Below are 26,950 nucleotides of genomic sequence, written 5' to 3'. Positions count from 1 at the left end.
TCAATTTACTACTTATTCGGGGGCATGTCGCAAGTTATAGAATTCTAATGTATCTTGAAAATTAGCTCTTACACAATACACTAGAGTTATCTTCGTCTAAAGCCTGACCAGTAATATATGATCACGCGCCATATTGCGGAATTTCATTAGAACTAAATTTTTCACACTAAACTGAACTGTTACCATGAGAATGACAGTGCTCTCTTGACAATGATCATATATTTCTGGTCGGGCTTTACTTAACTCTATCCATGGAGTAAACATTGCAGGTTGCTTGTAAGGAATGAATATTTTTTATTGCAGACTTAATTGTTTCAGGGCAATTTCCTTCAACAACGTCCTTCATTCCCTCCGCCGCAAGTCCGACCAACGCCTCCTCAAATCAGACCTGAACCAAGGCCAGAACAAATACGGCCAGATATTGGACCTGACCAAATCAGACCACCTGTGAGACATGAGCAAATCCGCCCAGACATTCGGCCCGATAACAGGCCTAGACCTGAAATGAGACCGGAACCCATGCCACCCATGGGACCAGAGATTTCCCCAGAAAGACCAATAATCCAAGAACCATTTAGGCCCATGGAAAATCGGCCTCCATTCCAGAACTTTCAAAGATTCCCATTCAGGCCAAACATGGAGGAGCCGCGTCCGAACTTCGGACCAATAAGACCTAACTATGAGCCCAGATTCTTCCAGAGACCTCTATTTAATCCGAGACCATTCGGCCCCCCAGTCAGAGAAGTCGTTCCTAACAGCCAACACATGCCTCAGATTACGATTAGGCAACCGCTGCCAGGCTTGCCACTGCCCGCTAACGTACCTAAGCTGGATGAATTTGGGCCAAAACCGCCAGGAAGAGAACCCGAAGTGAGGATGTTACCGGTCCAACTGCCGCCCACCTTGCCTGGAGCATTGGCTGGGAAGAAAGTTCTTATCAATCCGCATTTTAAAGGAAATTTTCAACCTCCCGTTGAAGGTAAGGTTTTTACTGTTCTCTCTTTAACTCTATACCAATTTAACATGTCTCGACTCATAAGGTCCTGGCTTAAACATGGTCATCTATCCATTATCTTATGAAACATTAAATGAAGGCGCCATATTGAGACATTATTGCGAGTTGCTCATGCGGTGTTTGTTGTAACCAGCCACGATGCGTGCAGGGTTGGCGCTGCCCACGTACATTCCCACGCGCATTCAAAAGTCGCCACCCTTGAGCCCTACGCTGGAAAACAAATTCGGTAACTAGTTAAGTAGTGCATGCTGTGATTTATATATTATTCATGGGAAAGGCCGTTAAAAGCTGATAGAGATAGAGAGCGCTCTATATAGTTCCTATTTATGTATGGACTTCGACGACAATGCCATAGACAATCATTGACAGCCTTCACCATTAAAACACGCGCTACAAAACTTCATGGGCACATTATGAGTTCACAATGGGGCCATGCAATTTTGCAGCTAGGTGTACATAGTAGAAACCACAATCTTTTTTCATGATAACGTCATCGCTGTTTTTTACACTGCATGATGCGTTTTCTCTGTTATAAGGGCTTGTGCTGACAAGTTAAACAATTTGTCTTATTTCTCCCTTCTTTACTTCAGAATAATTAGAATGCACTACTTTATAGTAAATACATTGTAGTAATAATTACAAACTAAGTTTATGTGTTTCTTGGGTATTCAATATTCGAAGATAATTTGTTTTTACTGTGAAGAATGTTTTATTCGAATGTTTGCTTGAAATGTGTTTTAGTTTTGTTGACATGCCACTTAGTCTAATCAATTATCATAGTCCACTTTCCATTTGCGTTCAAATATCCATCACTTTCGATTGTTTAGTCAGATTAACCCTTGGGACGCCTAGTGTCTGATCCGTACCAGTCCTGTCAATTGCCGGAGGATCTTAAATTTTTGTACCCGTCAACTGCCTAGTCCTGGATCTGTACAAACTGTCTTAACTGCCTTGTGCCTTATCAGTCACCAAATTTATTCCATCATATTTTTTACAATTTTGAGATCTAAACACTTAAAAATAGAGTTTTATATTACTTGCATTTTAATGCAGTTTAAGTCGCGGCAGTCAACGGGTGCACGTACGCGAGCCTATCCGGAGTGTGAGGGGTTGAAACCAGTGAACGGAAAACATGGAATCCGCGTTTGAGAACATTACCGTTCAAATTCTCGGGACAATTAGCACACATACACAAGTACGCCTACATTTAAATAAGACGATACGCTTACAGAGCCTGTAATCAAAACTGATAAACGACATAATAGTCATCTCTATTACACTTATGTACACAACTAAGTGTAGATGAAATGCATATAATGTCAACAACTACCAATCAGCGACATTAATCCGCTAATAACCTTCTTGCTGTACGTACTGGCAGCTGAGAGTTTGCGGTTCATATTTTGATTAGAATATGACGTGGACAGGGATAGGTTTATGCCATAATAGTTTGAAGAACCAGTCAAATAATCCACGAATAATAATTTTGTACAGATTAAAAGATAACTAGTTAAAATGTTGTTATGAAATCAGAGACTAACACAACATAAGTAAATATTCATTGATGTGTTAACATATTCCGCTATAATAAGTATTTTTAGGCTAGATAAATTTTATTATCAATCTGTATGGCAGAGCGTAGTCACGTTCAGGTACTTCAGGTACAGTCAGCAAAATTTACATGGGTACACGAATCGGGTCAAAAATATTTGAAAAAGCTGGCACATCCCCAGTTCAGTTCCAGTATTTTTGTTGGAAATTGTGACCTCTGCATGCTTTGTCTAAATTTAAGGCGGAGGAATAATTTCTGGGCAACTGCAAGTGAAAATGCACAACGTAAGAAAGATTCGACAAAAAGTATATATGTATATAGAGGGTGGATTCAAATGATCCACATTTTCAGATAATGTGTGTATTTGTTAAACAAATTCTTTGAAAGAGTGACAGAATAAATATCTACATATACTACATATAGGAAACCGGGTATGGTTATCTCACGGGTTGGTTGTCACAGAGCGGCCGTAACAAACCATTGAACGAACAGCGGTTTTATTAAGTTGTGTGAACCCTTTTATGACATGTTGAAATCTTCATCTTTGAAATCAATAAAACATATTCAAGATCTCTTGCCAGGCATCCAATCAATTTCATGTCTCTAATTGGACAGCTTTTTTCCATAATCTTCTTTCCATGCGAATAGCATCTTGTGGGAATCGGATTGTACCTAAAGTATGACAAATACTACAATGTAAAATGACAATACCAAATTTGATTATTAATTTGAAATAACTAGGTAGTTTTTTATAGCTGCATCCCATGAAAGATAAAAGGATAATACAAATCTGTAATAAGGAGTTTTTGACAATATAGAAAATATCTAAATCAAACATAAGTTAATAAAATAATCTACTTCATTTGGCATAACATCATCCCTATTATCAGTCGAGCTGAATTTGCCAATCGAGTAGTTTGTATATTCTGTTTTTTTATTCCGTAGACTAAAATGACATTTCATGTGGTACTAAGAAATGTCATATGGAACGTCATTTTAGTCTACGGAATAAAAAAACAGACCTTAAGGCCGCCTTAGGGTAGATTACGTTGGGCTATAATTGAGCGGTCAGAATGCTTCCATGTTTTATTTCCGTTCACTGGATGGGACGAATCCGGCACTAGGCATCTGACGGGTACAAGTACGTTTGTCGGTTCGGCGTTCCAGGGGTTAATAGCAAGCATTTGTTACCCAGGTCCCATCAAGGATATTGACGACGCCGCAGAGCGGTTCATCGCGGAACAGAGAAACGCGCTGGCGCGGGCAGCCAATAGAAAGTTCCCTAGGCGATCTCCTCAAAGGTAAGAATTGATTACCAGTCTGGTCTGTTTTTTTATTTTATTATTTGTCTGAATACCTGCTGGGTAAAAGCTTTCTCTTCCTCGCCATTTGGTCCTATCTAATGCACATTCCCACCACTCGTTATAATATGGTTCCAGGTCGTCTCATTGTCTCTTTCATGGTCTTTATTTGCCCCTTAGTCCAACCTGTGGAATCCAGTTTGTATATGGACCTAATAAAATTAAATATATACATATTGGTTTTAGAATTCAGAAGGGAAGGGAAACTAAACCATGTTGATTGTTATATTTTGGTGTAATTTTGCAGATACATAGAGAACACGACGATAGAGATCGAGAACGAGCTGGCTCCCGAAGCGAGCTCGTGGCGAGGCGACGACGACCTGCTGCGGCGCCAGGAGGAGTTCATCAACGCCAACCGGCAGGGCCTGCGGCGCCGGTAGAGTACCACCGCTATGTAGTAGATAGATATGTGATCAATTACACTTTATATACCTTGGAGTTACCCTAAGGGTTATGTTTGCCCGAGAGCCACAGAACGCACACTCCGATCCACCATGCCTTAGTTATACATTTGTTTAGCGTGTATGCGTGCGTGTTTAGCGTGCACGTTCGAAGCTTGCGTTTAGTTGCCGAGGTACGGATCTTACAGGACGACCCAACAATCTGATTTGCGCAGAGGATACTTCTCCGACAGATATGACGGATCCAAGTGATTCATCTTTGAATATCCTAAGATAAAATTGTGTAGCCAGTAGCGAACAAATCACTGCGTGTGGGCCGTATACTGTGCAATGTGCGTCAAGTTAGGTGGGTGAGTTGGTAAAAATTTACTTAGTTCTGTGGTTTTTATTTGTGATCGTTAACAGGGGGAATTTTTAAACGGAGCACCGAGGGCAACTAGTTACAATTGCTCCAGGAGACCTTTCGTAATTTTTAAATTAAGTTACATTGCTATTTACAGTTCTTGGAAAAATGTAGTCAGTGAAAAAATCGTCAATTTTAAACAATAAATAAACTTTGTGCCAATCGATTCCATTCCTATCCAAGATCAAAAGCTTCTTAGAGACAAACCTAGTCGGGGTAGGAGAAACGCCACAAATAAATAAAAAATGTTTTCCATAGGCTATTGAGTGAGCATGAAAGTGGGCATTCGTTATAGTGTTATATGCGTATTGCAGCATGCGGTCCCCGACGCCGCCGCGCCGCTCGCCGCCGCCGCCGCCGCCGCGCCACAGCCCCGAGCGGCGCCGCGCCGACCGGCCCGAGCGCCCGGAGCGGCCCGAGCCGAGGCGCCCGCCTGACGAGGTAATACATACATACATGCGGTCTCCGACGCCGCCGCCGCGCCACAGCCCCGAGCGGCGCCGCGCCGACCGGCCCGAGCGCCCGGAGCGGCCCGAGCCGAGGCGCCCGCCTGACGAGGTAATACATACATACATGCGGTCTCCGACGCCGCCGCCGCGCCACAGCCCCGAGCGGCGCCGCGCCGACCGGCCCGAGCGCCCGGAGCGGCCCGAGCCGAGGCGCCCGCCTGACGAGGTAATACATACATACATGCGGTCTCCGACGCCGCCGCCGCGCCACAGCCCCGAGCGGCGCCGCGCCGACCGGCCCGAGCGCCCGGAGCGGCCCGAGCCGAGGCGCCCGCCTGACGAGGTAATACATACATACATGCGGTCTCCGACGCCGCCGCCGCGCCACAGCCCCGAGCGGCGCCGCGCCGACCGGCCCGAGCCGAGGCGCCCGCCTGACGAGGTAATACATACATACATGCGGTCTCCGACGCCGCCGCCGCGCCACAGCCCCGAGCGGCGCCGCGCCGACCGGCCCGAGCCGAGGCGCCCGCCTGACGAGGTAATACATACATACATGCGGTCTCCGACGCCGCCGCCGCGCCACAGCCCCGAGCGGCGCCGCCCCGACCGGCCCGAGCGCCCGGAGCGGCCCGAGCCGAGGCGCCCGCCTGACGAGGTAATACATACATACATGCGGTCTCCGACGCCGCCGCCGCGCCACAGCCCCGAGCGGCGCCGCGCCGACCGGCCCAAGCCGAGGCGCCCGCCTGACGAGGTAATACATACATACATGCGGTCTCCGACGCCGCCGCCGCGCCACAGCCCCGAGCGGCGCCGCGCCGACCGGCCCGAGCCGAGGCGCCCGCCTGACGAGGTAATACATACATACATGCGGTCTCCGACGCCGCCGCCGCGCCACAGCCCCGAGCGGCGCCGCGCCGACCGGCCCGAGCGCCCGGAGCGGCCCGAGCCGAGGCGCCCGCCTGACGAGGTAATACATACATACATGCGGTCTCCGACGCCGCCGCCGCGCCACAGCCCCGAGCGGCGCCGCGCCGACCGGCCCGAGCGCCCGGAGCGGCCCGAGCCGAGGCGCCCGCCTGACGAGGTAATACATACATACATGCGGTCTCCGACGCCGCCGCCGCGCCACAGCCCCGAGCGGCGCCGCGCCGACCGGCCCGAGCGCCCGGAGCGGCCCGAGCCGAGGCGCCCGTCCGACGAGGTAATACATACATACATACGTACATGATGCACTATAATAGTACTTTTTCTACTCGTTGACTGTAATGGTTGGATTAAGATTTCGTTTACTAAACTATAATTGTGTAATTTCCATTCAACTATAAGATTAATTTCGATACGCTGTAATCACCTGTAAAAAAGAATACCAATCACGTGCCGCTGCGCTCCCATAGAAAAGACTAAACGGACGCGGGACGGGAGTCGCCCGTTTGTCTATTGAGATACTTACCAATTTTTATTAATTATGTAGGTTTTATAGTAAAAAAAAGTATTATTTTAGGTGACTCGTAGAAAAAGTATTGTCTAAAATACAATACTAATCAAACTTTTCAGTCCCGTACTCGGCAAGCTTCGTTGCCTAAACACGGTACTCCACTGGAAAAGTCTTTATTACTTATATCACGATTGTATAAAATACTATTATGTGACTGGATACATAATGAAAGGAATTCAAATATGAGTGAACCCACACTTATACATTTCATAAAAAGTTCACACCAGTGTTTTAATGCCGAAAAACTAGAGTCAGGGGCCGACTACCATATTATTTGATACCAACTATAGTCGGAGGAAGGTACGAAGTAAATTTTGACAGTTATGAATTGCCCTTATAATATATAATGCAAAAGTTATTAGTTAAGGGTAGGGTCTTAGCTTTCAATAAATCAATAAAAAAAAAAACAATTCTATTAATCAATCATAAAATTCATAAAACTGTTAAAATTTACTTCTTGCCTTCCTCCGACTATAACATGCGAGATTTGTCAATATTGTTTACAATTGACAATTATTTTCATATCTACTGATATTAGAAGAGGGGTCAAATCAAATTACTTTGCTACACTATCCCATCAACTGTTATGATAGCTGTACCGTTATTATAAATAAATTTACGCAATAATAATAAATTCTCAGACAGTAAATTTGTTGTAACAAAACAGTTCATCTTTTAATGCTGACCGTTATTTGCGGTTTTTGAACGTATTATAAGGGGGTTATGATATATATGTAGATGAAAAATATACTTGTTGGATATTTAGAATCCTGACAGAATGCTTTAGAACTTTCCGATATTTTGGTCTGCATTGATCAAGTCGTAATTGTTATAAATTATTGTATGTAATTATAGTAAAGCTAGACCTATAATCTTGATTCGATTTTCTCAATCGAGTGAACTATGTACAATCGTATTACTATTATAGCAATGTCACATTTTAAGTTCATGATTAAATCCAGTCGATAGAGTCAAGCCTAAGGGTGGCATTCCACCTGTCCAATTTCTTGGTCCAATCCAATGTCATTGCGTCTCACTCTCTCATTATACAACATGTGAGACGCAAATACACATCAGGCCAAGATAGTGGATAGGTGGATTACATTACAATCCTAACACTTGACCGCCACTGTTCTTCAGGAGAGCGAATACCGGCGGCGCGTGCGCGAGCAGGAGAGCCTGCGCGAGCGCGTGCTGCGCGCCAAGGAGGTGCGCCGCAGGAAGAACGCCGTGCAGCTGCATAAGCAGCTGCAGGACAAGTACGTACACTTATGTCGTTAATCCGGAGATCCCATTAACACATTCACTGCCAGGGACGGGTTAGATAGGGTTCTCTGTTCGTAGGCGCTTTTTGCTACAAACGGGAACAACCGAGTTATCGGTTACGCTCGTTGTGCGTAGCTCGCGCTGGCAGTGAATATCTTACAAAATGTTTCAAATAATTTCGCTTGACGCTGACAGCATCATACATTTGTTTTTCACATTGTCTTGAAGCTTGTGCGGATAAACTAGTCGTGTGTGGATGTATGGCTTATCCATGAATTATCGTAAGATCCTACCCATAACTATCCGCAATTTTATTTTTGGCCGGAGTCAGCTACGCTGTGTCTTTCCGTGTTCCGTAACCTAAGTAACTTTAACCTTAGTAATTTTGTTGCTCCCTATACAATACATATAGATAACAATTATTTTCAAATTCGTGAATGAGTAATTACATCTTCTATATTAATGCAAATTTTTCAGAGAGCGCGAACGCAACGAAACCAAAGATCCCAAGCCTGATCCGACGCCAGAAAGTAAACCTGTTGCTTCCCCCGACAAACCTTCAACTACCAGCCCAGAGCTAGATAAACCTGATACGACACGGTCTTCCCCGGAAAGGAAGGAAAAATCTGAAGTTGTGAAGAGAGACCGGTCTCCAGTGAAGGAGGAAGAGGCGGAAGTCAATTCCACTTGCGGTAAGTGATCAAATACCCATATATAAGTAAAAATGCTAAAAGTTATTTTTGCAATCTAAAATTTCTAGAATTTGGACGCATAAGGGCTCATTTACACGGTGAGAGAACTCTCATGCGAGTGTCATTACTTATACTTACATTGCGGTATTTGTCCGCATTGTAACTAAACTCGCATGCGAGTTCACGCGCCGTCTAAATATTCATATTCATATCATTTATTGCATACATGTGTTTACAGTAGGTCTTTATTTATATCTTAGGTTACAACATGCACCCGTTAGGGCATAGCAACATTGTTGTTACTTAAATAATACTTAATCTAATAATTAAAATATAACATTTTGACATTACTAGTATTATATTCGATTTATTTAAAAATATCATTTAAAAAATCGTTTAAATCTGTTCTGTTGCCCCACAGCATGATTCTATGACTTAACCTCGAGTGTGCTAATGCATGATAGGCCGACAAAGCAGTTTTTAAGTCTGTTGTCCTACGAAAACCTTCGTACAGTGCATATAGGAAGCTTGAGATTTTGGTTTTAGTTACTTCTATATGTTTTTTCCAGTTTATGTTACTGTCCTAGCATGTTAAGTGTTTATGTTAAGTGTCCACTTCCACAATGTTGATGTTATTTATTATTATGTTAAGTTCTAATGGTTTGTGAAGTCTGTGATGGAATTGAATTAATTTAGTTTTGTTAAGATTAATTTCGAGATTTTGAACTTCTAGCCAGTTATTGATTTCGTGAAGACATTTTCTGATTGTATCGTTATGACATTTGCCTTTATCAATTTCAAACAGTAACGAAATGTCATCTGCATATAAGATGTTGGGTGTGGGGGTGGGTGTATTAACTAAAGGAAGGCCGTTTATGGATATCAAGAATAGCACGCAACCTAAAACACTACCTTGTGGTATTGATCTTAGTAAATGTCGCTTTTCCGAACGTGTCTCGGTGATTTCATTTGTGTGTGGGTTATGATATTTAATTTGCACATATTGAATACGGTTTAGCAGGTAGGATCTAAACTAATCGTGGACTATGCCTCTAATCCCTGAATTATTAAGTTTTTTAAGTATAATTTTGTGAGATACTCTATTGTATGCTTTACTTAAGTTTAATAACGGGTGATAACAAAAAAATATAATTAATTTCTGTAGACTTATAAACAAAACTGTCTACATAAACAAATAAAACCGGCCAAGAGCATGTCGGGCCACGCTCAGTGTAGGGTTCCGTAGTTACTCTTCCGTCACAATAAGCTAAACTGGAGCTTAAAGTATAGTAAATTGTTAACCAAGGGATGAAACGGTACCTTTCATGCGAGTTAAACAAATAGGCAAATTTGCATAATCAGTACCTAATTAAAGTAAGTCTTTTTACTATGAAGGGGAAACTTTTTGCGATAACTCAAAATCAGCTAAACTGATCATGTCCGCTATAGTTTTCATTTATGCTCTACTTCCACGATTTTTTTCATATTTTTTGGACCTGTGGTTCAAAAGTTAGAGGGGGGGGGGGACACATTTTTTTTTTCTTTCGGAGCGATTATCTCCGAATATATTCACTTTATCAAAAATGTTTATTGAAGACCCCTATTAGTTTTGAAAGACCTTTCCAACGATACCCCACACTGTAGGGTTGAAGCAAAACAAAATTCGACCCCACTTTACGTGTAGGGGAGGTACCCTCAAAAAAATTAAATGTTTAGATTTTTTTGTACGACTTTGTCGGCTTTATTGATATCCATGCCGAATTTCAGCTTTCTAGCACTAACAACCACGGAGCATTCGGAGCAAAGCCTCGGACAGACAGACAGACAGACAGACAGACAGACAGACGGACATGGCGAAACTATAAGGGTTCCTAGTTGACTACGGAACCCTAAAAATGACTAAGACTTGTGTTACGAAAATGGACAAAAACGGTGTCCAAAGGTCTTATTCGAACTTTATATCTATACTACGTGAAAAAGCTGACCACGTTTTGGGGGTTCCCCATACTCGTACTTTAGAACTGAAACTCAAAAAATCTTTTTTCATCAAACCCATACGTGTGGGGTATCTATGGATAGGTCTTTAAAAATGATATTGAGGTATCTAATATCATTTTTTTTCTAAACTGAATTTTTAATACGTCATAAAATTTAAAAAAAAATTTTTTTTTTCATCAAACCCATACGTGTGGGGTATCTATGGATAGGTCTTCAAAAATGATATGTAGGTTCCTAATATCATTTTTTTCTAAACTGAATAGTTTGCGCGAGAGACACTTCCAAAGTGAAAAAATGTGTGGCCCCCCTGTAACTTCTAAAATAACAGAATTAAAAATCTAAAAAAATATATGATATACATTACCATGCAAACTTCCACCGAAAATTAGTTTGAACGAGATCTAGTAAGTAGTTTTTTTTTAATACGTCATAAATGGTACGGAACCCTTCATGGGCGAGTCCGACTCGCACTTGGCCGCATTTTTTTGTTATCACCCGTTAGAAGGCCAACGGCGTGTTTTTTTCCTATCTAATATTATTACAGCATTCTGTATGTAATTAGTCACAGCGACTGCTGTAGATCGGTTTTTTCTAAATCCATACTGATTTGCATGAAGCACATTGTTAGTTTCTAAAAAATGGCTTTTTCGTATATTTTCGATAAAGATGATAACAAAGCAATAGGTCGGTAATTACAAGGGTCTGTGTCATCGCCTTTCTTAAACAACGGTTTGATTACAGCTATTTTTAGGTCATCCGGGAACGTTCCATTAGCATAGTGATTGGTAGTGTCAGTTCCATATTACAAATTTTCAATAAAGTAACTCGTCAATTCCCGAGCTATGCTTAGTTTTGAATCCCTTAATTATTTTAAAGATTTCCTGGTCACTGACAGGTTGCAGAAACATAGATTTTTCAACCGGTTCGTTATCCTTATATTTTTGTACAGCAGTCTTAGTTGGGTTATTATTAGAATTTACCGATTTAGCTTTATAGACATTAGCAAAATAATCATTTAAAACATTAACTACTTCCTTTGGTGACTGTACAATTTTATTATGAGTTAGGCTTATAATTTTTATATTCTTTTTTACAAAGTTTGTTGATCTCCCGCTTTTCTTATTTATAATTCGCCACATAGTTTTGCTCTTGTTCGTAGAATTTTTCGTCAGTGACTTTTTTTAGAGTAATTTATGCATTTTTTGAGAATTTTGTTATAAGAATTGTAGTATGTTTTTAATGTATTAAGACCATTTGTTTTAATTTGTATTCTAAGTAATCTTTTATTTTTGCATGATTTATGTAGACCCTTTGTTAGCCAATTTTTTTTCTTTGTTGTTCTAATTTTAATGTATGTTAGAGGAATCGTTTTATCCAGTATTTCTGCTAAAATGTTTTGGAATGCCTTGAAATTACTATTAGCGTCTTTATATATTAGTATACTACTCCAGTCTACAGTTGTAATAGCTTCTTTAAAAGCCAATTGGTTTGATTGACTGTATACACGTTTTAATGTCTTCCAAATCGTATCCTTAACAACTATAGTTTTTAAATGCACTTCAAAACTGTAAACTATTCCTTTGTGGTCTGAAATTCCGAATTCCGGAACTTCGAGGTTAAATAGTGTATTATTTGTAAATAACAAGTCTATGCACGTTTCTGATTGGGCGGCTATTCTAGTTGGCTCTTTAACAACTTGCACTAAATTAACGCTGAGTATTAGATCTGTGAGACGTTTAGATAGCTTACTTTTTCGAATCATATCTATATTTAAATCACCTCCCAGTATAATGTCTGTTTTGTGCCTTGTTTTAATTATCTGTAATATTTTCTCTAGACAACCATAAAATGTTTCTGTTTCATGATTTGGTCTGTAAAGACAGATCAAAATAACATTCAATTTCGGTATTTCTATAGAACAACATTCTACAACATATTCTAGTGATAAATTTACAATTTCTTTCTATAAATTCTATGCCATCTCTAAGCATAATAGGCCTGTGTCGTAAATTTCAAAAATGGCTTATTTCGATAGTTTAGTACCTGTATTACCCCAAAAAAATAATATTTCATGATAAAAATTATATTTAAAACACATATTTTAAGTTTGAAAAAAATATTTTTAAACTGACGTAAAAACACAAGAAAGTGTCATGGCGTCGTGAATGACGTCACATAGTTGCAAGCGATTGTGTTCACTTACGGCGAAAGTTTGTATTGTTTAAATAAAAATGGAAACTTCGTATTTTAAAAACTGTATAGTGCCCCAGTGTATAAATACAAGTATAAAAACTCCGACTAAGTTATTCATACGTGTTCCGGTCCCTTCGGCCGCGTACGCAACCAGAGCTTCGTAACCAGATGCGATCGAAAACTATTTCTGCCTTGTACGAAACCGGTTGCGATCAAAAACTAATTTCGTCTTACCCGTAACCAGTTACGATCGAACACTTCTCGTTCTTATACGAAACCAATGTCTGGGCCATCTAGCTATAGGTTTTTTTTTCAAATATTTTGTCATGATACTCATGATAATTTCTTATCCTGAATGTCAGTGCTCCATGTCTCTTAAGCCAGTGTCTTTTAAGGAACAAGGTTACATTGTATTTGCCAACAAAGTATTTGAATATTATCAACTGGTACAATTTTTGTGTTCTGATTTTTGACTAGATATATAACGTGTACAGTACTTATACTGTATAACAAGGTGTATAAATATAATCTTAGCTGACTTTATCAACGGTCGAAAGGTTTCGTACAACAAAGAAAAGTGTTCGATCGTAACTGATAACTAGTAAGACGGAATTAGTTTTTGATCGCAACCGGTTTCGTACAAGGCAGAAATAGTTTTCGATCGCATCTGGTTACGAAGCTCTGGTTGCGTACGCGGCCGAAGGGGTTCCGGTCAAGGAAAAAATGCGAAGAAAGTGGTTAAAACTGGCAAGGAGGAAAGATGCTCATTGTTTATCAACAACATCGAGAATTTATTTTTGTGAAGATCATTTCGATGTATTGTATTATTAAAAAAAGTAGTGACTACATATTCAACTCGTAAATCTTAAGAAAAACCAAAGCTTTTTTTGTTGCCCTGGGAGCAAACAAACAATTATTTTCTAATTCTTACTTTCGAAATAGGCAATTAAAAACCCACTATTCCACAAACTTGCGATAGGGCTTAAGACACTAAGACAAAGTAATGTCTTTACAATATCATCTCTCTATATTTACATTGTAATTCTAACCTCAAAACCAATTAATTTGCAATTGTTATACATTCCTTCAAATAATAATTGACTGCGTGCTAAAGTGAAATATACGTGAAAATGATAATAAGCAGTATTTTAGTATTGTTTATACTTACATAGAAGTTTTAACATTACGAAATTCCGATGAACAAAAGTCAGTGTTCGACGCGAAAAATCGGCCTAGCATAACAGCGTCAATTTTGGGTAAATTATTGCTGTTCGCTTTGATAAATCCAGGTTCCATGGCAGTTTATGCTAGTATTATCCGATATGGGTGGAAATAACACTCTCAACTTGTCGAAAAATGCTAATAATAGAAAAAAAACGAAGTGACTTGTGCTGTTGTATGACAATCATAACCAAACGTCAACAACAACAATGGCGCATATCACCATGTGACGTAATACGTTCTAATTGGCGTTCACGGCGGAGGGGCCAGGGGGGTATTTTTTGATTTTAATTTGTAAAAATAACTTTAATCTTATTTTTTTATGAGGAATTATTTCGGTTTTCCTTGATTAAATATTACAATTTACGCCTAGAAACATTCATCCATTGGTTTCATTGTTAGTTGACACAAGCCTATTGCCACCCCTCCACCATTGTGCTCTTGTCGGTTAAAAGCTGTTGCTATTGTATAGCCAGAGACGTGAACTAGATCCTCTTGAGACTTTTGGATCCAGGTATCAGTCAAACATAGGGCATCATAAGGGTTGTCGGTCAGAAATTCTTCCACTACTTTATTTTTGAGACTCTGCATATTTTGGAAGTAAACTTCGAAAGGTATGATTTGTGTTAGTATCCGAAGTGTCTTCTTTGTTAGGGTTTTAGTGTTCTTCTGCTGAAATAATTGTACTTGTTTCAGTTACAGTGCAATCTTCTAGTATTGGTAATCGGGTGCTTGTAGACGTGTCGCTAAGATTTTGTTCAAAGAACTTTTCTTGTGTTTCATACGTCGGGATATATTTTTCTCCGTTGATGTATAAATTGTTTTTCCGTAAAACAGCATATTTTCCACTTTTCCGTGCATTTATAAGCTGTAGTATTTATGAAATGAGACCTTAAGGTAACTAGTAATATAAGGTGATGATTAAATACTCAGCTAGACATAAGGATAGCCTAGCTAGGTGTTTGATAAGTTATCACAACAATACAGCCATAAAAAACTCTACGGCATCTTCGGACTAGCCCTGTGTGGCTCCTCCATCAGATAAATATTATAGGGCAATCATACACAAATATGACAAGAACTTGTAAAAGATCCTGAATGTTAGAAATACGTTTTGTTTGTTTCGTAGCGTGCCGACTAATAGCCGTGTTTTTTTTTATATATTAACACTTCCATTTAAAATTGCTGGTATTGCAAGATTAGAAAGCTGACATATTTATTAGAAGTGGCAATGTATAATAGATGAATGTTAATTTCAGAAAACCTGACGCCACCTTGCGCGTCGCCCTCGCGCGCCCTGACACCGCCGCTGCCCGCCCTCAGCAGGGAGCTGCCCGCCCTCAGCAGGGAGCTGCCCGCCCTCAGCAGGGAGCTGCCCGCCCTCAGCAGGGAGCTGCCCGCCCTCAGCAGGGAGCGGCGCTGCAGCGAGGACGACGACCTCGCCTTCCTGCTCGGCGACATCGACGACATGCTCAGCGACGACGAGGACAGCGGCCGCTTCAAGGAGAAACCTAACAAGTCAGTTCTGCCATTTGTGTCACTTCTAAATTATTTTGGAACCCCTGAAATTCCCATAACACCCAGAGCAAGTCTGTCAAATGCTCACTAGTAGGTTTCGATCATTATCACGTGGATAACCCTGTCCACCATGCACTGGCTGGATATACAATTAAAACAATTGTTTGTTTATGCGGTGCAGTTTGTTCTACTTGTCATGTTTAAAAAAAAATTGTTTTGGTTATTGTCTGGATAACTTTATTTACAAAATGTGAATTTGTCTCTATGTATTTCCTTGTACATAGATGGTAGGATCAACTGGATGTGCTATACGCGTGCGCCCGTGAGGGACAGAACATAGCAATGCGCCAAATTAAAAACACGTTTAACATTCCTGACAACATTCCAAAAACAACCTACGTAATTTGGTCGGGTTATTTGTTACCCACCATAAACCATACTAAAATTTACAGTGGGGAATAAAAAAAAGAGACTGACAAACAATTATAGCGTTTTCTCTGTTACTCCTACTGAAAGTGACATTAGAGCATCTCGTTCGGTGAGAAGCATCTCTACCATTTCATCTCTATACTTATTGTACGGTCAACCAATTTGATTCCTAGGCCACTAAAGAACCATGTCATAATGACTTCTACGACAGTGCTTATTGAGTGATGCATGTCATGTATAGAGTAGTTAAAGCGACAAGGTTCTATAGTGAACTAGGATTAAAATTGGTTGACTGTACCTCTATGGCCTTCTATGTCCGCCTTGTCAGCTTGTATGGCGTTGTTGTTGTGTGTTGTATATATGTGGTAATGTATTACTGTCGTGAAGCAGAGAGGAGGTAGCCCCGCCCAAGCCGGCGCTGGACCTGCGCTCCAAGCTGCCGCCGCGCCCGCCGCGCCAGAAGATCGTCTTCGACGACGACAAGCCCAAGAAGAGGAGAGGTAACACCACAAACATGTACATTTATTACTTTGACACTCCAACCCTTTGTATAATTTTAATTGGTAACATAAGCTATAGAATCTTAAAGCACGGATATTGTATTAATGTTGTTTTTTATCAGGATAATAATGACTAAATGACACTAATACCTGATTATTCATCTTTCCTACATCCCGTAAACCCTTAAATCTTAATTGTTGACTTTTTAATAATTACTATGGGTTATTGACCAGAATTATCCTTTACGGGCGCGTTTTGACCAAATATGTGCGAGCATGAGTTGCCAGGGATGTGCTTGTCAAGAACCAATATAATCTCTTCATTTGTTTTGCTCATTCAGCGTGCAGTGGTTCTATTGGTTCTTAAAAACACATCCCTCGCAACGCATGCTCACACATTTCTAGTCGAAACGCACCCTTAAGTTACCTAAAACACCCACTGTTAATTACTACTAATCTTAATACGTAGTAATCTAACAAAAATTTAAATATTGCAGAAAAATCTTCTCCAGCTAAGAAACCGACTGTGACAAGCTCTACCAAAATCGATACTGAGATTCCTCAGAAAAAAGTTGTTAAGGTAAATCTCGCAAAGTAATATTAAATTAACGAACAATCAATTATAAAATGCGCTTAGTCTTTCCATATTCGGAAAAGTTTATCAACTGTGTTTTTGGTTTCAGCCGAAACAAACGATGGATCCGAGTACGAACAAATCTCGACAAAGAATAATATTTGAAAACAAAGAGGTAAGCTACAATCCAATACTTCAGTTTTTCTCTATAATAATAAAACCAATCTTCTACAGAGCTTGTCTCATTGTAAACTTAACTATAAATTTTCCAGCTTGAAAAAGAAAAAGAGGAGGACAAATCCAAGGCATTCACGCGCCGCGTCGTCCTACAGCGTAAAGTGACACAGAGTAAAGAGAAGTCCGTGTTCTCGCGCATCGAGGTGAACGACCCCAGCAAGCCCAACCCGGGCATCTTCAGCCGCGCCGTGCGCACCGCCATCGGCTCCGACAAGCCGCGCATCGTGCTCAAGCGCGACGAGCCCGAGATCGAGTACGACAGCGGCTCCGACGACGAGCGCCTGCTCGACCAGCACGGCGGCCTCGTCGCCGCCGTCTCCAACCTGCCGCACGGCATGACCGACACCAGGTTGAAGACGTTGGCGGGCAGTGACGTGCAGGTAATCCTTATATACAGATGTCGCTTTGGTACAGAGTTGTGGCAGTTATGGCAGTTGGACCCCGTTATGGTTTACACGAAAATGATAATACCTTTCACCATATAATCTATTGTCTCTGTATGAAATATATTTACACCTGTTATCATGCATTCAGAAATCAATGTTGCAATTAGCTTTGAGTTTCTAATATCTAGTACAAACATGGATTTTATGCAATTCTTAGGCTCATTTCGACGGTGCGCGAGCTGCCATTCGAGTTTAGTTACATTGCGGACTGTTGAGATTACATCCAATTCAGCCGACCGATCAAATACCACAGTAGTTCCAGTGATACAAAACTTTGAAATGGCAGGGACTTTCTAATGAGGTTTAACGTAGAGCTCTATGCAAATGGCACAGCTTTACGAAAAACCTTGCCGAATTCGAACGCCAAGTCTCTAATATAATCTAATTATTGATTATGGCAAAAAAACTTCTTCATAGTGCTCTCTTTAGTCAGTAATTGGCAGTTGCAACCCGCGCTACTTGTTCACATTCCCAAGTCACGTCTTATAAATATGGACTTTGAACGCCATCTGTCAGATATCAATTTTCTAGTATATGCATGAGCTTATTATAATATTAGTGATTCGACTTAGAATGAAGAAACGTGCATTATAGACTTGGTTATCACGTTGATTAGGTGTGCAACTGTCATAAATGTCGCTAAGAACTCTCCCAGCGATATATCAAGTGCTGTTGGTGTTGTAGGTAGAAAAACCCGTAATATGAAATAACTGCTTATATCCATCTTTTTGCACAGTTGCGCAATAGATAGGATATTTGTTGTTTATGTAACTTATATATTTACTACTATCCTTTTAACCTCTTTAGAGAGTATATTCTTATATTAGCACTTAGTACTTGTCATAGTCTAGTCATTGGCATCTTGTTTTCTTTTGAGATTTTAACTTATAATAAATTGCTTACAGCTGAGAGGACACCGATAATGCTTTAGTGTTTGTTACATGGGCTTCACAATATTTATCAAGAACCTCTTAATTAACGGTCCAGATGTAAAAAAATACATGATTTAAACCAAACCTCATCGCCTCCTTAAAGCCCAAAAAAATATACATAAGAAAAAAAACAAAAATATAATATTGTGGGGTGGTCATTTTTGTCATATAATATCTAAAGTTGCCCTATAAAGGGTTAACGTAAACCAAGAACATTCATTTTCAAATTACAATTCGAAGCACCTAAACAAGACATTCTTCAGTATTCAATAGTTTCTTAATTGCCTTTGTATGAACAAGCTGAAGTTTTGATTAAATGAAAATTGATGAACGAGATACAAAAATGAATGTATTCTTCCTTGATTGGTGGGCTCAGAAATAAATATTATAGGACATTATTACACAAATTGACTAAGTCCCACAGTAAGCTCAATAAGGCTTGTGTTGAGGGTACTTAGACAACGATATATATTCCTTATTATTTTAACACGTGCCAAAGTTTCTAAATTAGTTTACCCTACCCGTTAGTTACCCCATGAAACATGGTATGGTAACGCTCTACATCCAGCAAAACTATCGTGATTTCTATAGTTTTTTTCAAACGCGAAGCGTAGGGTGACATTCCAATTTTTTTCATTCTATGCCATTGACGTTTCAGACCATCCGTTTAAAAAAAATAACTTGAATCCTAACAGGACAAAAACTATATATCTTCGTAGCTTAGAATATCCCTTTATAATAGACACAAATCTATATATTACTATGGTGTAAAAATAAAAAGATTTATTTTTATATCCTTGAGTTTCATTATGTAAAACGGAACTCAATTGCAATGGAGTGTCTCTACTTATCAACCGAATCGATTCCGCTCGTCTCAAATCGTTTCAGTCGCGTCCAGTTGTGATGGTACGTTTACTCAAAAATATAAATCAACACCAATAGAATCGATTATATGGCCCATGCAGATTTAATTGAGAAACTGAAAAAAAAAAAATGTTTCTAATTTGCCCACCACCCTATTATTGCTTTTTAACATGTTTCAGCCTACCCTATAGTATCATATGAATTTTAATAGCAGTTTACTCTTTGAGACAAGATCACGTAGGCAACGTTTTTTATTGTTTATATGACGTTTGTATAGAATTATAGTAGAATAAAATGTGGTTTGATTTTTATCTAAAGCACCAACAGCTACTTTTCCCTTGTAGTATTTTAAGGTTTGTTTGTATTACTTTACTTTCTTGAGCAAATTGACTGTTTTACATACTGTGATTATGAGCTGTGATATTTATTTGTGTATAATATCTTTATATAATAAATACCTATAGTAGATAAGATTTAATATATTATTTTTTATGATATGTTTATTGATGTTGGAAATGAATTGATTTCTGAACTTTGTGAATGTAATGCTCGATATTGAGAATTATTTAATAGTCAAGTGCATTTAGATGGTAACAAATGACATTTAAAAACATATGACAACTGTCACCATACCCAAGCTGTGTGAAAATATTATAATCATGTTCGCAGTTCAGCTATATTCGAGTCATCTTTGTTCGGATATATAAATGATCTTGACTATGTTTGGCTCTTGGGTAACACTGAAAGTTTTAAAAATATATTATTAAGTATTGCACCTTTTTTTAGGGTTCCGTGCCCAAAAGGGTAAAACGGGAGCGGACCCTATTACTAAGACTCCACTGTCCGTTCGTCTGTCACCAGGCTGTATGTCATGGACCGTGATAGCTAGACAGTTAAAATTTTCACACATGATGTACTTCTGTTGCCGCTATAACATCAAATACTAAAAAGGACGGAACCCTCGGTTGGCGAGTCTGATTCACACTTGTCCGATTTTTTATTTCTATTAACTCAATCCGACAACGCGTATACATTGTTTTACTAAAGAACCAATCTGAATAGCACGTAACGAACGTTTAGTTTGACGATTTGGTATTGCGGTTATGACATTTTTTTTTATACTAAGACCATATTCATACCCATAGTTTTACAAAGAGATAAGAAGTCTCTATTGAAAACGTCCAACATGATCCATCATTATTTTCTCAATTATCATCATAATTATTTTTCTAATAGTCGCAGGAAAAGTAACAAGGTCTACTACTAAGGAAAAATACCGACCACTGTTCTAACTTTCTTCTTCCATTCGTCAAAAAATATTCTTCTAATTTTATCCTTAAAAATCAAATCCCAGTCGAATGGATGGCATGGGTTAAATGCATCTCAAATAATAGGCAGCTTTTCAAAAACTAAAATCGTTTTTATTGCAGTATCTAGCCATTTTTAAAAACTTTCAGTGTGACTCATGTACATGTGCTTATGCAATAATATGAACAGTAAATGTTACGGAGAGAGTTATGTAAAAAAAAAGTATACTAAGGCGAACACTAATTGCAATTGACATAATTTACATCTATCGCCAATTTTTATTAATGGCATTTTGCACTTATACCAAGTTCCGATATTGGAAGCCTTATTAGATAAAAATAATAATATATCATGAATTATTTATCTACTTTAATTTGTACATATTATAACTATAAAGCTCTAACCCAAGAATGAGCATGTCTAAGGCTACATTGGCTGATCTTCATTTTGACCTCGTTGTAAAGGACTAAAATAGTAAAGAAGACTTTACAAACTTTGCCTATATCAATTTGCAATTATGTTCATATGTGTATTATAAAATCGGTAAACCTTTTTATAAAAATGCTTTTTTGTCACCTATCCGAATTATTCAGGTCAAAACAAATGCATGTTGTATCCTGTAAATCATTTTGTATTATACAATTACAACCTGATAATACTTAACCAGACCATCAGCATAATTGTAACTGTCGAGTACGATCGATTTTGATTTTATAGTTGTGACATTTAAATTATTGCTTCTATAAGTTCATGTTGAGATTGTATGCTGGAAATAGGAAAAGTGTTAAGTGCTTAAGACAAAGTAATAAATAGGGTCGCACTACAACCATACATAGGTCACTAGATAAATTTTGCAATAGGCAAATATGAAAAAAAAGAAGTGGCCTATCACATATACCTTTTTAAAACTATATTTACTTATATATACGGAAAAATATTGACTGTCTTTTTAAAAGTACTTATAAAAAAATAGATGTAAACTTTAAAACTGGCGGCGTGGGCTAAAGACGATTTACGAATATTTTAAACATTTTCGTTTCATACAAATTTTAAATGTATTTTTATTAAGTACATTTAAAGAGAAAGTAACTCCCGCCAAACATTGTCTACAGAAATATAGTTTTAAAAAGTATATGTGATAGCCTGATAGGTCACCTCTTCTAGCGATCTATGTAAAAATATTTGAAAGGATGTAGAGATGATATAAATAATGTTCATTATTCAATGTACCTATAGCAATCTCAAATAGTACATTACTATAGAGGACGGGAAACGAAGGGTTGCAGGCCAAGTAGATATCGACGGCCGAGCGTAGCGAGGTCGGCTAGGGATACGCGGCCGGTAACCCTGTTTCTCGCCGAGATTTGTATAGTGCTTTTCTCAAACCTGCAATGAAATAATAATTTAAACAAAAAAAGATGATGATTGTTTCATGTCCTAATGTGATAGGTTATTCAGTGTGTGAGGTATTGAAGAGGAACAAAAATGTGATTATTTTGGCGCTACGATACGACGCACGCCATTACGCTTTTTTCTTTTCTTTTTCTTTTTTGTGTTTTTTATTATTACTTGTATAAGGTGTCGGAAGGGGAACGAAAATTGAATTATTTTAGCGCTACGACGCAAGTTTGAGAAAAAATATTTTTCAGTTAGCTTGGTACGGTGATCTGTTGTGCATATTCGTTGCTAAGCAACGGCGGTGGCACATCGCGCAGGCGCGCGGACTTACACGCGTAAGGCACCGCCGGTAGAGTGGCGAGCCGAGTAGTTCGCCACAAAACAAATTGACTACAATTTTTTGTTTTAATTGCAAGTTTGAGAAAAGCACTATACAAATCTCGGCGAGATACGGGGTTGCCGGCCGCGTATCTCTATCTACTATACCTATACCTACTTGGCCTGCAACCCTACGTTTCCCGGCCTCTATAGTAACGTACCTAATACCTATGTGTTATTTCACAATGAGATACTATAATATTAAACTTAGTGTTGGTTGGTCCTTTGAGTCCTCTACTTTAAGACTCGACTCAGTTTTCAGACTCTAGTCATCAAGTCGAAACTCGAGTCCTTATCGAGAAATAAGTCTTTTGTAAAGACTTGAGGCCTTTAAAGAGAACTCAAATTATGTACCCAAGTTTTCTATGGCATTGTTTCCACATTGAGTTCATGGGTTATGCACAAATGATTAAAAATGACCATTTTCCTTTGTGTTACTCGTAGATAAAACCTATAACATTTTTTACGAAGTCTTTTTTCGAAGACTCGAGTCCGTTTAAGTTACACTTAAAAAACTCGAGACTTATAATACATGGAAATCGTACCAAAAAACAGGTGTTGCCTTACATCAGATGAGGTAGTTCTGTTTTTATGTATGTTATTAGTGATGAAATAGTAATGACAAATCCAAGTTTTCGACCTCGTAAGCCCTTCGGATCATTGTGTGTATAATATATCTGTCCTCTGAATCCACACCACTTCTTCGTCAACCTGATCAGGCAGGTCGAAATCGTCACCTGATGGTGGATCATCAATGAATGGTTTTTGAATGTCTGCACACATCTCCGGTCTGGTATATTCTCGCAGGATTGACCATTGCTGTAGTTGCAAACAGCTGAGCATTTGAGTCTTGCTTCCCTGCAACCACAACTGCTGGTACAACCTTTTTTGCAGTTACAGTTAGTTCAAAAATTTGCAAACCTTTGAGAAGCCGTAGAAACTATTTGGCTCACTAAGAATAGATTATATTGTCAATTAATTGCAAATTTCACTTGCCGTAGCACGTGACTTTTGCCGTAACTCCGGTTCTCGGTAGATTTTTTTTTACAAAAACTGAAAAAGTCCTAAAATTGAATGGTTTTTCATGTACTTTACAATGATCCCAAGGGCTTCTGAGGTCGAAACTTGGATTTATTATTACCATTTCATCACTACCAACATATTAAAAAAAACAGAACTACCTCATTTGATGTTAGGTATAATATACCAATTCCATGGACTATTAAGTCTCGGAGGTTTTTAAGCGCAGTGTCGCGTAATAACGACTTGAGTTGTTTAAATTTAGACTTAAGACTGGAGTTCTTACCAACTCTGCTACGAGTATTTGTCATAAACTGATAACTGATTCAAAGTAGCTATTGTTACACGGCCCTTGGCCATTAAACGTTTAAAAACTTTATACTAGTTTCTTGTTGTTATATTCTAGTATTACCTAGCTGTATTGTATTTATTTAAGCTACCTAACATTTTTCTTAATTTCCCTCTAATGTCTAGTCAGGTGTAAGTAATATTTATGTAAGTAAGTTACGAGAAATACCAGCACCTCGAAATCCTGGGTTAAATGTTCCAGAGCTTAATTTTGGACAAGGAAGATCGCAGCGCCAAGATCACTTTCAAGAGCACCGTGGCGGCCGGCGCCTTCCGCAAGAAGTTCAACAACAAAATGGTGGCCGCCAGCCGCCTTACCGTCACCTTGCTTTAGTCACACTACTTCTTACCTTATTTCAATACATTATATGCTATTTTGACATTTAATTGCGAAGTTTGATTGTATTCTAGAATTAATTAAATCATTTAATAAAAACTATTTAGAGGCACAACTATTTCAATCAGTTGTACCTATCTAAATGTCACCTAGATGTATCTAACATAATATTGATTTTAAGATAGTAGGACGTAGGTTCTTCTTTTTATCAGATATATATATTTTTCAGATATATGTAACACTTTAACACCAAAGTGAGATGTGCTGTAAAATAAAATAACATTTTTAAGAAACCTTTAATAAAAGAATGTATGTACCTAGTAAAAAAAATATTTTTATGTAAATTGTTATTTACGTCTGCTTTTACCAAACCCAACACTGACTTGGAATCAATTTTTGAAGTGTATACTGAAATTCATTACATGGTCATATTATAACGTTGTATGTCATATTATAACCATTTTAGTATTCGAAAGAATATATATAATAGAATGAATAGTAAAAACATTAATATTCGTCAACAACGCCCAACAGACAGATTTTGTAAAATTAAGCCTTAGGGCAATCTAATTCCAATAAACTTTTGGGTTATTACTGACGTCTGATGAAACATTATAGACATTTTTTTATTAGTTCCTAGATCATTGTAGTATTATCGCATTTTTTGTCTTTGCGAAAATTATGGCACACAAGTATAGTACATTACTACAATTCATCTGTTTTGCATAAGTGTGCGATTAAAACACAAATACTAATAAGAGGTTAGGCCTCATTACGTGGCTTTTGGTGACGCATAGCTTAATTGTGTCATGTTACATTGTTATAAGGCATGTATGTTGTCCAACTCAAATCATGAAAAAAATGTATGTTTTGCATATTTTATGGTCTAATTTCCTACTGTATTGTACATATCTTAATGTAGGTAAATTACCTCTAGTTTATGATTGACAGGTGTTTTTATCCATTAGATTTCCAGTCTTAGTGCATACTTAACAAGGTCGATATTTATAACCCATTGCCCAATAGTTTGAGGCTTGTAATATGACGCCAAATTTTTTTCTGCCTAAATATACTTAAATCGTGTGTCAATCGCAAATTAGTTGTAACCAAGTTATACATGTACCATTCATTCAGTAAGAATATATTTGAATTTCTATGTTAATGTATAGAATACGAGTTTGTTTCATAAGATTTAGCGAATCTATTTTTTCATAGCTATCTGCACACCAATAAGTAAATCGTATTCGGTCTCAAAATAAATACTAAATTTGTATTAGTAACTCAAACTAGGTCTATTCCTTTCTTACCAATTTATTAAAGGGCATAGCTATTTTTATTTGACAAATGTTATTTCTCAGTCTCAGTCCGAATATAAAAGTAACATAAATAAAGTTTATTTAGATGACTATAATTATTTGTGCAAAATTATTTATTAGTTTATAGTTCATACAATAATTTGTTGTATCTAGTTTAACAAAAATATTAACAAAAAATGGTTAACACTTAAAATAAATAGTGAGTATTGTGTTTGTATCTGTTACATAAATTGTATATCAATCATGACACTTAAGAATAGTTGCTGTGCCTCGTTATGTTTTGCTATGAAGTTTAGCAACAATACACATTATAATTTATATTTTGGATACCATCATTTCGTTAATTCAGTGTGAAGATGAAAGTTGCATTTATAAAAAAAGTTTACAACGTGTCTCTGTTTCTGGGCACAACTACAAAATGTCAGTGAATGTAGGAAGAACGATATTGATTCCGTATTATTCCAGCAATTACCTAATCACTTTAGCACGGCTGCTGTGGATTTTTAATAAGCACCACGCTTGTTTTCGTTGCAACGACTACTGTAGTCTGTGTTACTGCGTTAATACAAGTACTATATTCGATTTATCAATTAATTGATAAAACGTTACATAGAGTTTTATTGATTGCATGATTTGTCCAAAGGCTTACGTTGTATACCTCATTCAATTAACCCTTTACCAGGCCGCACAAATCTACAAGGTTTTCCCAAGAAATCCAAATATATTCCAATTAATCCAGGTTTGATGATTCATTTGAAGACAAGTAACATTTCCTGAAAGTGTAATCTAATTTGAACCTTAAATCGGAATGCTTAAGTTGAAATTCTAATGGCGCGTGTGTGGTCGATAAATCGTACTATGCCTGGAAAAGGGTTAACTGTCAACAGAACGTGCAATTAGCTATTTTTATATAATTTAGTTTGCAGGGACTATTCGACTTTAGTTTAATGTCAATATGTTAGATTTTAAGACGTTTGATTTTGTTGTAAAGCATTATGAAAATGCAAGTTTTTAATGTAAGTTTAAAATATATCTTGCTGTGAGGAGACAGACAAAGAACATTTGTGTCAACACGAAGTTAGTGTTGCATTAGGCGTACAGATGTAATACATAGTTGCTTCCACATGTAACCGCTGTTCAATAAACCAGTATGTTCACTATATTGTTGTTATTTTGAAAGCGCCTACAGGTTCCGTGCTTTAGTGTTTGGCGCCAGTATAAAGCATCTGTCCTTGTCATATTATTAGTGCGACAGGGACAGAGGCTATTTGTCGGCCTTTGACACTGATG

The 26,950-nt window shown here is 38.3% G+C and overlaps 1 protein-coding gene across 1 annotated transcript in view; it reads left to right on the top strand.

Moving 5' to 3' along the window:
• The window catches only part of LOC133516654 (serine/arginine repetitive matrix protein 1-like), a 33,597-nt gene extending 6,780 nt beyond the window's left edge, over window positions 1-26,817 (top strand). The window contains exons 7-19 of the mRNA XM_061849672.1: window positions 319-979; window positions 1,149-1,241; window positions 3,763-3,868; window positions 4,176-4,307; window positions 5,050-6,274; window positions 7,826-7,944; window positions 8,429-8,643; window positions 15,315-15,573; window positions 16,393-16,502; window positions 17,000-17,082; window positions 17,186-17,251; window positions 17,349-17,693; window positions 24,210-26,817. Coding sequence (XP_061705656.1) covers window positions 319-979; window positions 1,149-1,241; window positions 3,763-3,868; window positions 4,176-4,307; window positions 5,050-6,274; window positions 7,826-7,944; window positions 8,429-8,643; window positions 15,315-15,573; window positions 16,393-16,502; window positions 17,000-17,082; window positions 17,186-17,251; window positions 17,349-17,693; window positions 24,210-24,341 — 3,546 coding nt within the window. The 3' untranslated portion in view covers window positions 24,342-26,817. The remainder of the gene's footprint in view (window positions 1-318; window positions 980-1,148; window positions 1,242-3,762; window positions 3,869-4,175; window positions 4,308-5,049; window positions 6,275-7,825; window positions 7,945-8,428; window positions 8,644-15,314; window positions 15,574-16,392; window positions 16,503-16,999; window positions 17,083-17,185; window positions 17,252-17,348; window positions 17,694-24,209) is intronic.
• Window positions 26,818-26,950: the final 133 nt, after the last annotated feature.

The sequence above is a fragment of the Cydia pomonella genome, chromosome 3 (assembly GCF_033807575.1).
Source record: "Cydia pomonella isolate Wapato2018A chromosome 3, ilCydPomo1, whole genome shotgun sequence".
NCBI lineage: Eukaryota > Metazoa > Arthropoda > Insecta > Lepidoptera > Tortricidae > Cydia > Cydia pomonella.
The sequence above is the reverse complement of the archived record's forward strand: the minus strand, read 5'-3'. Positions and strand labels throughout refer to the sequence as shown.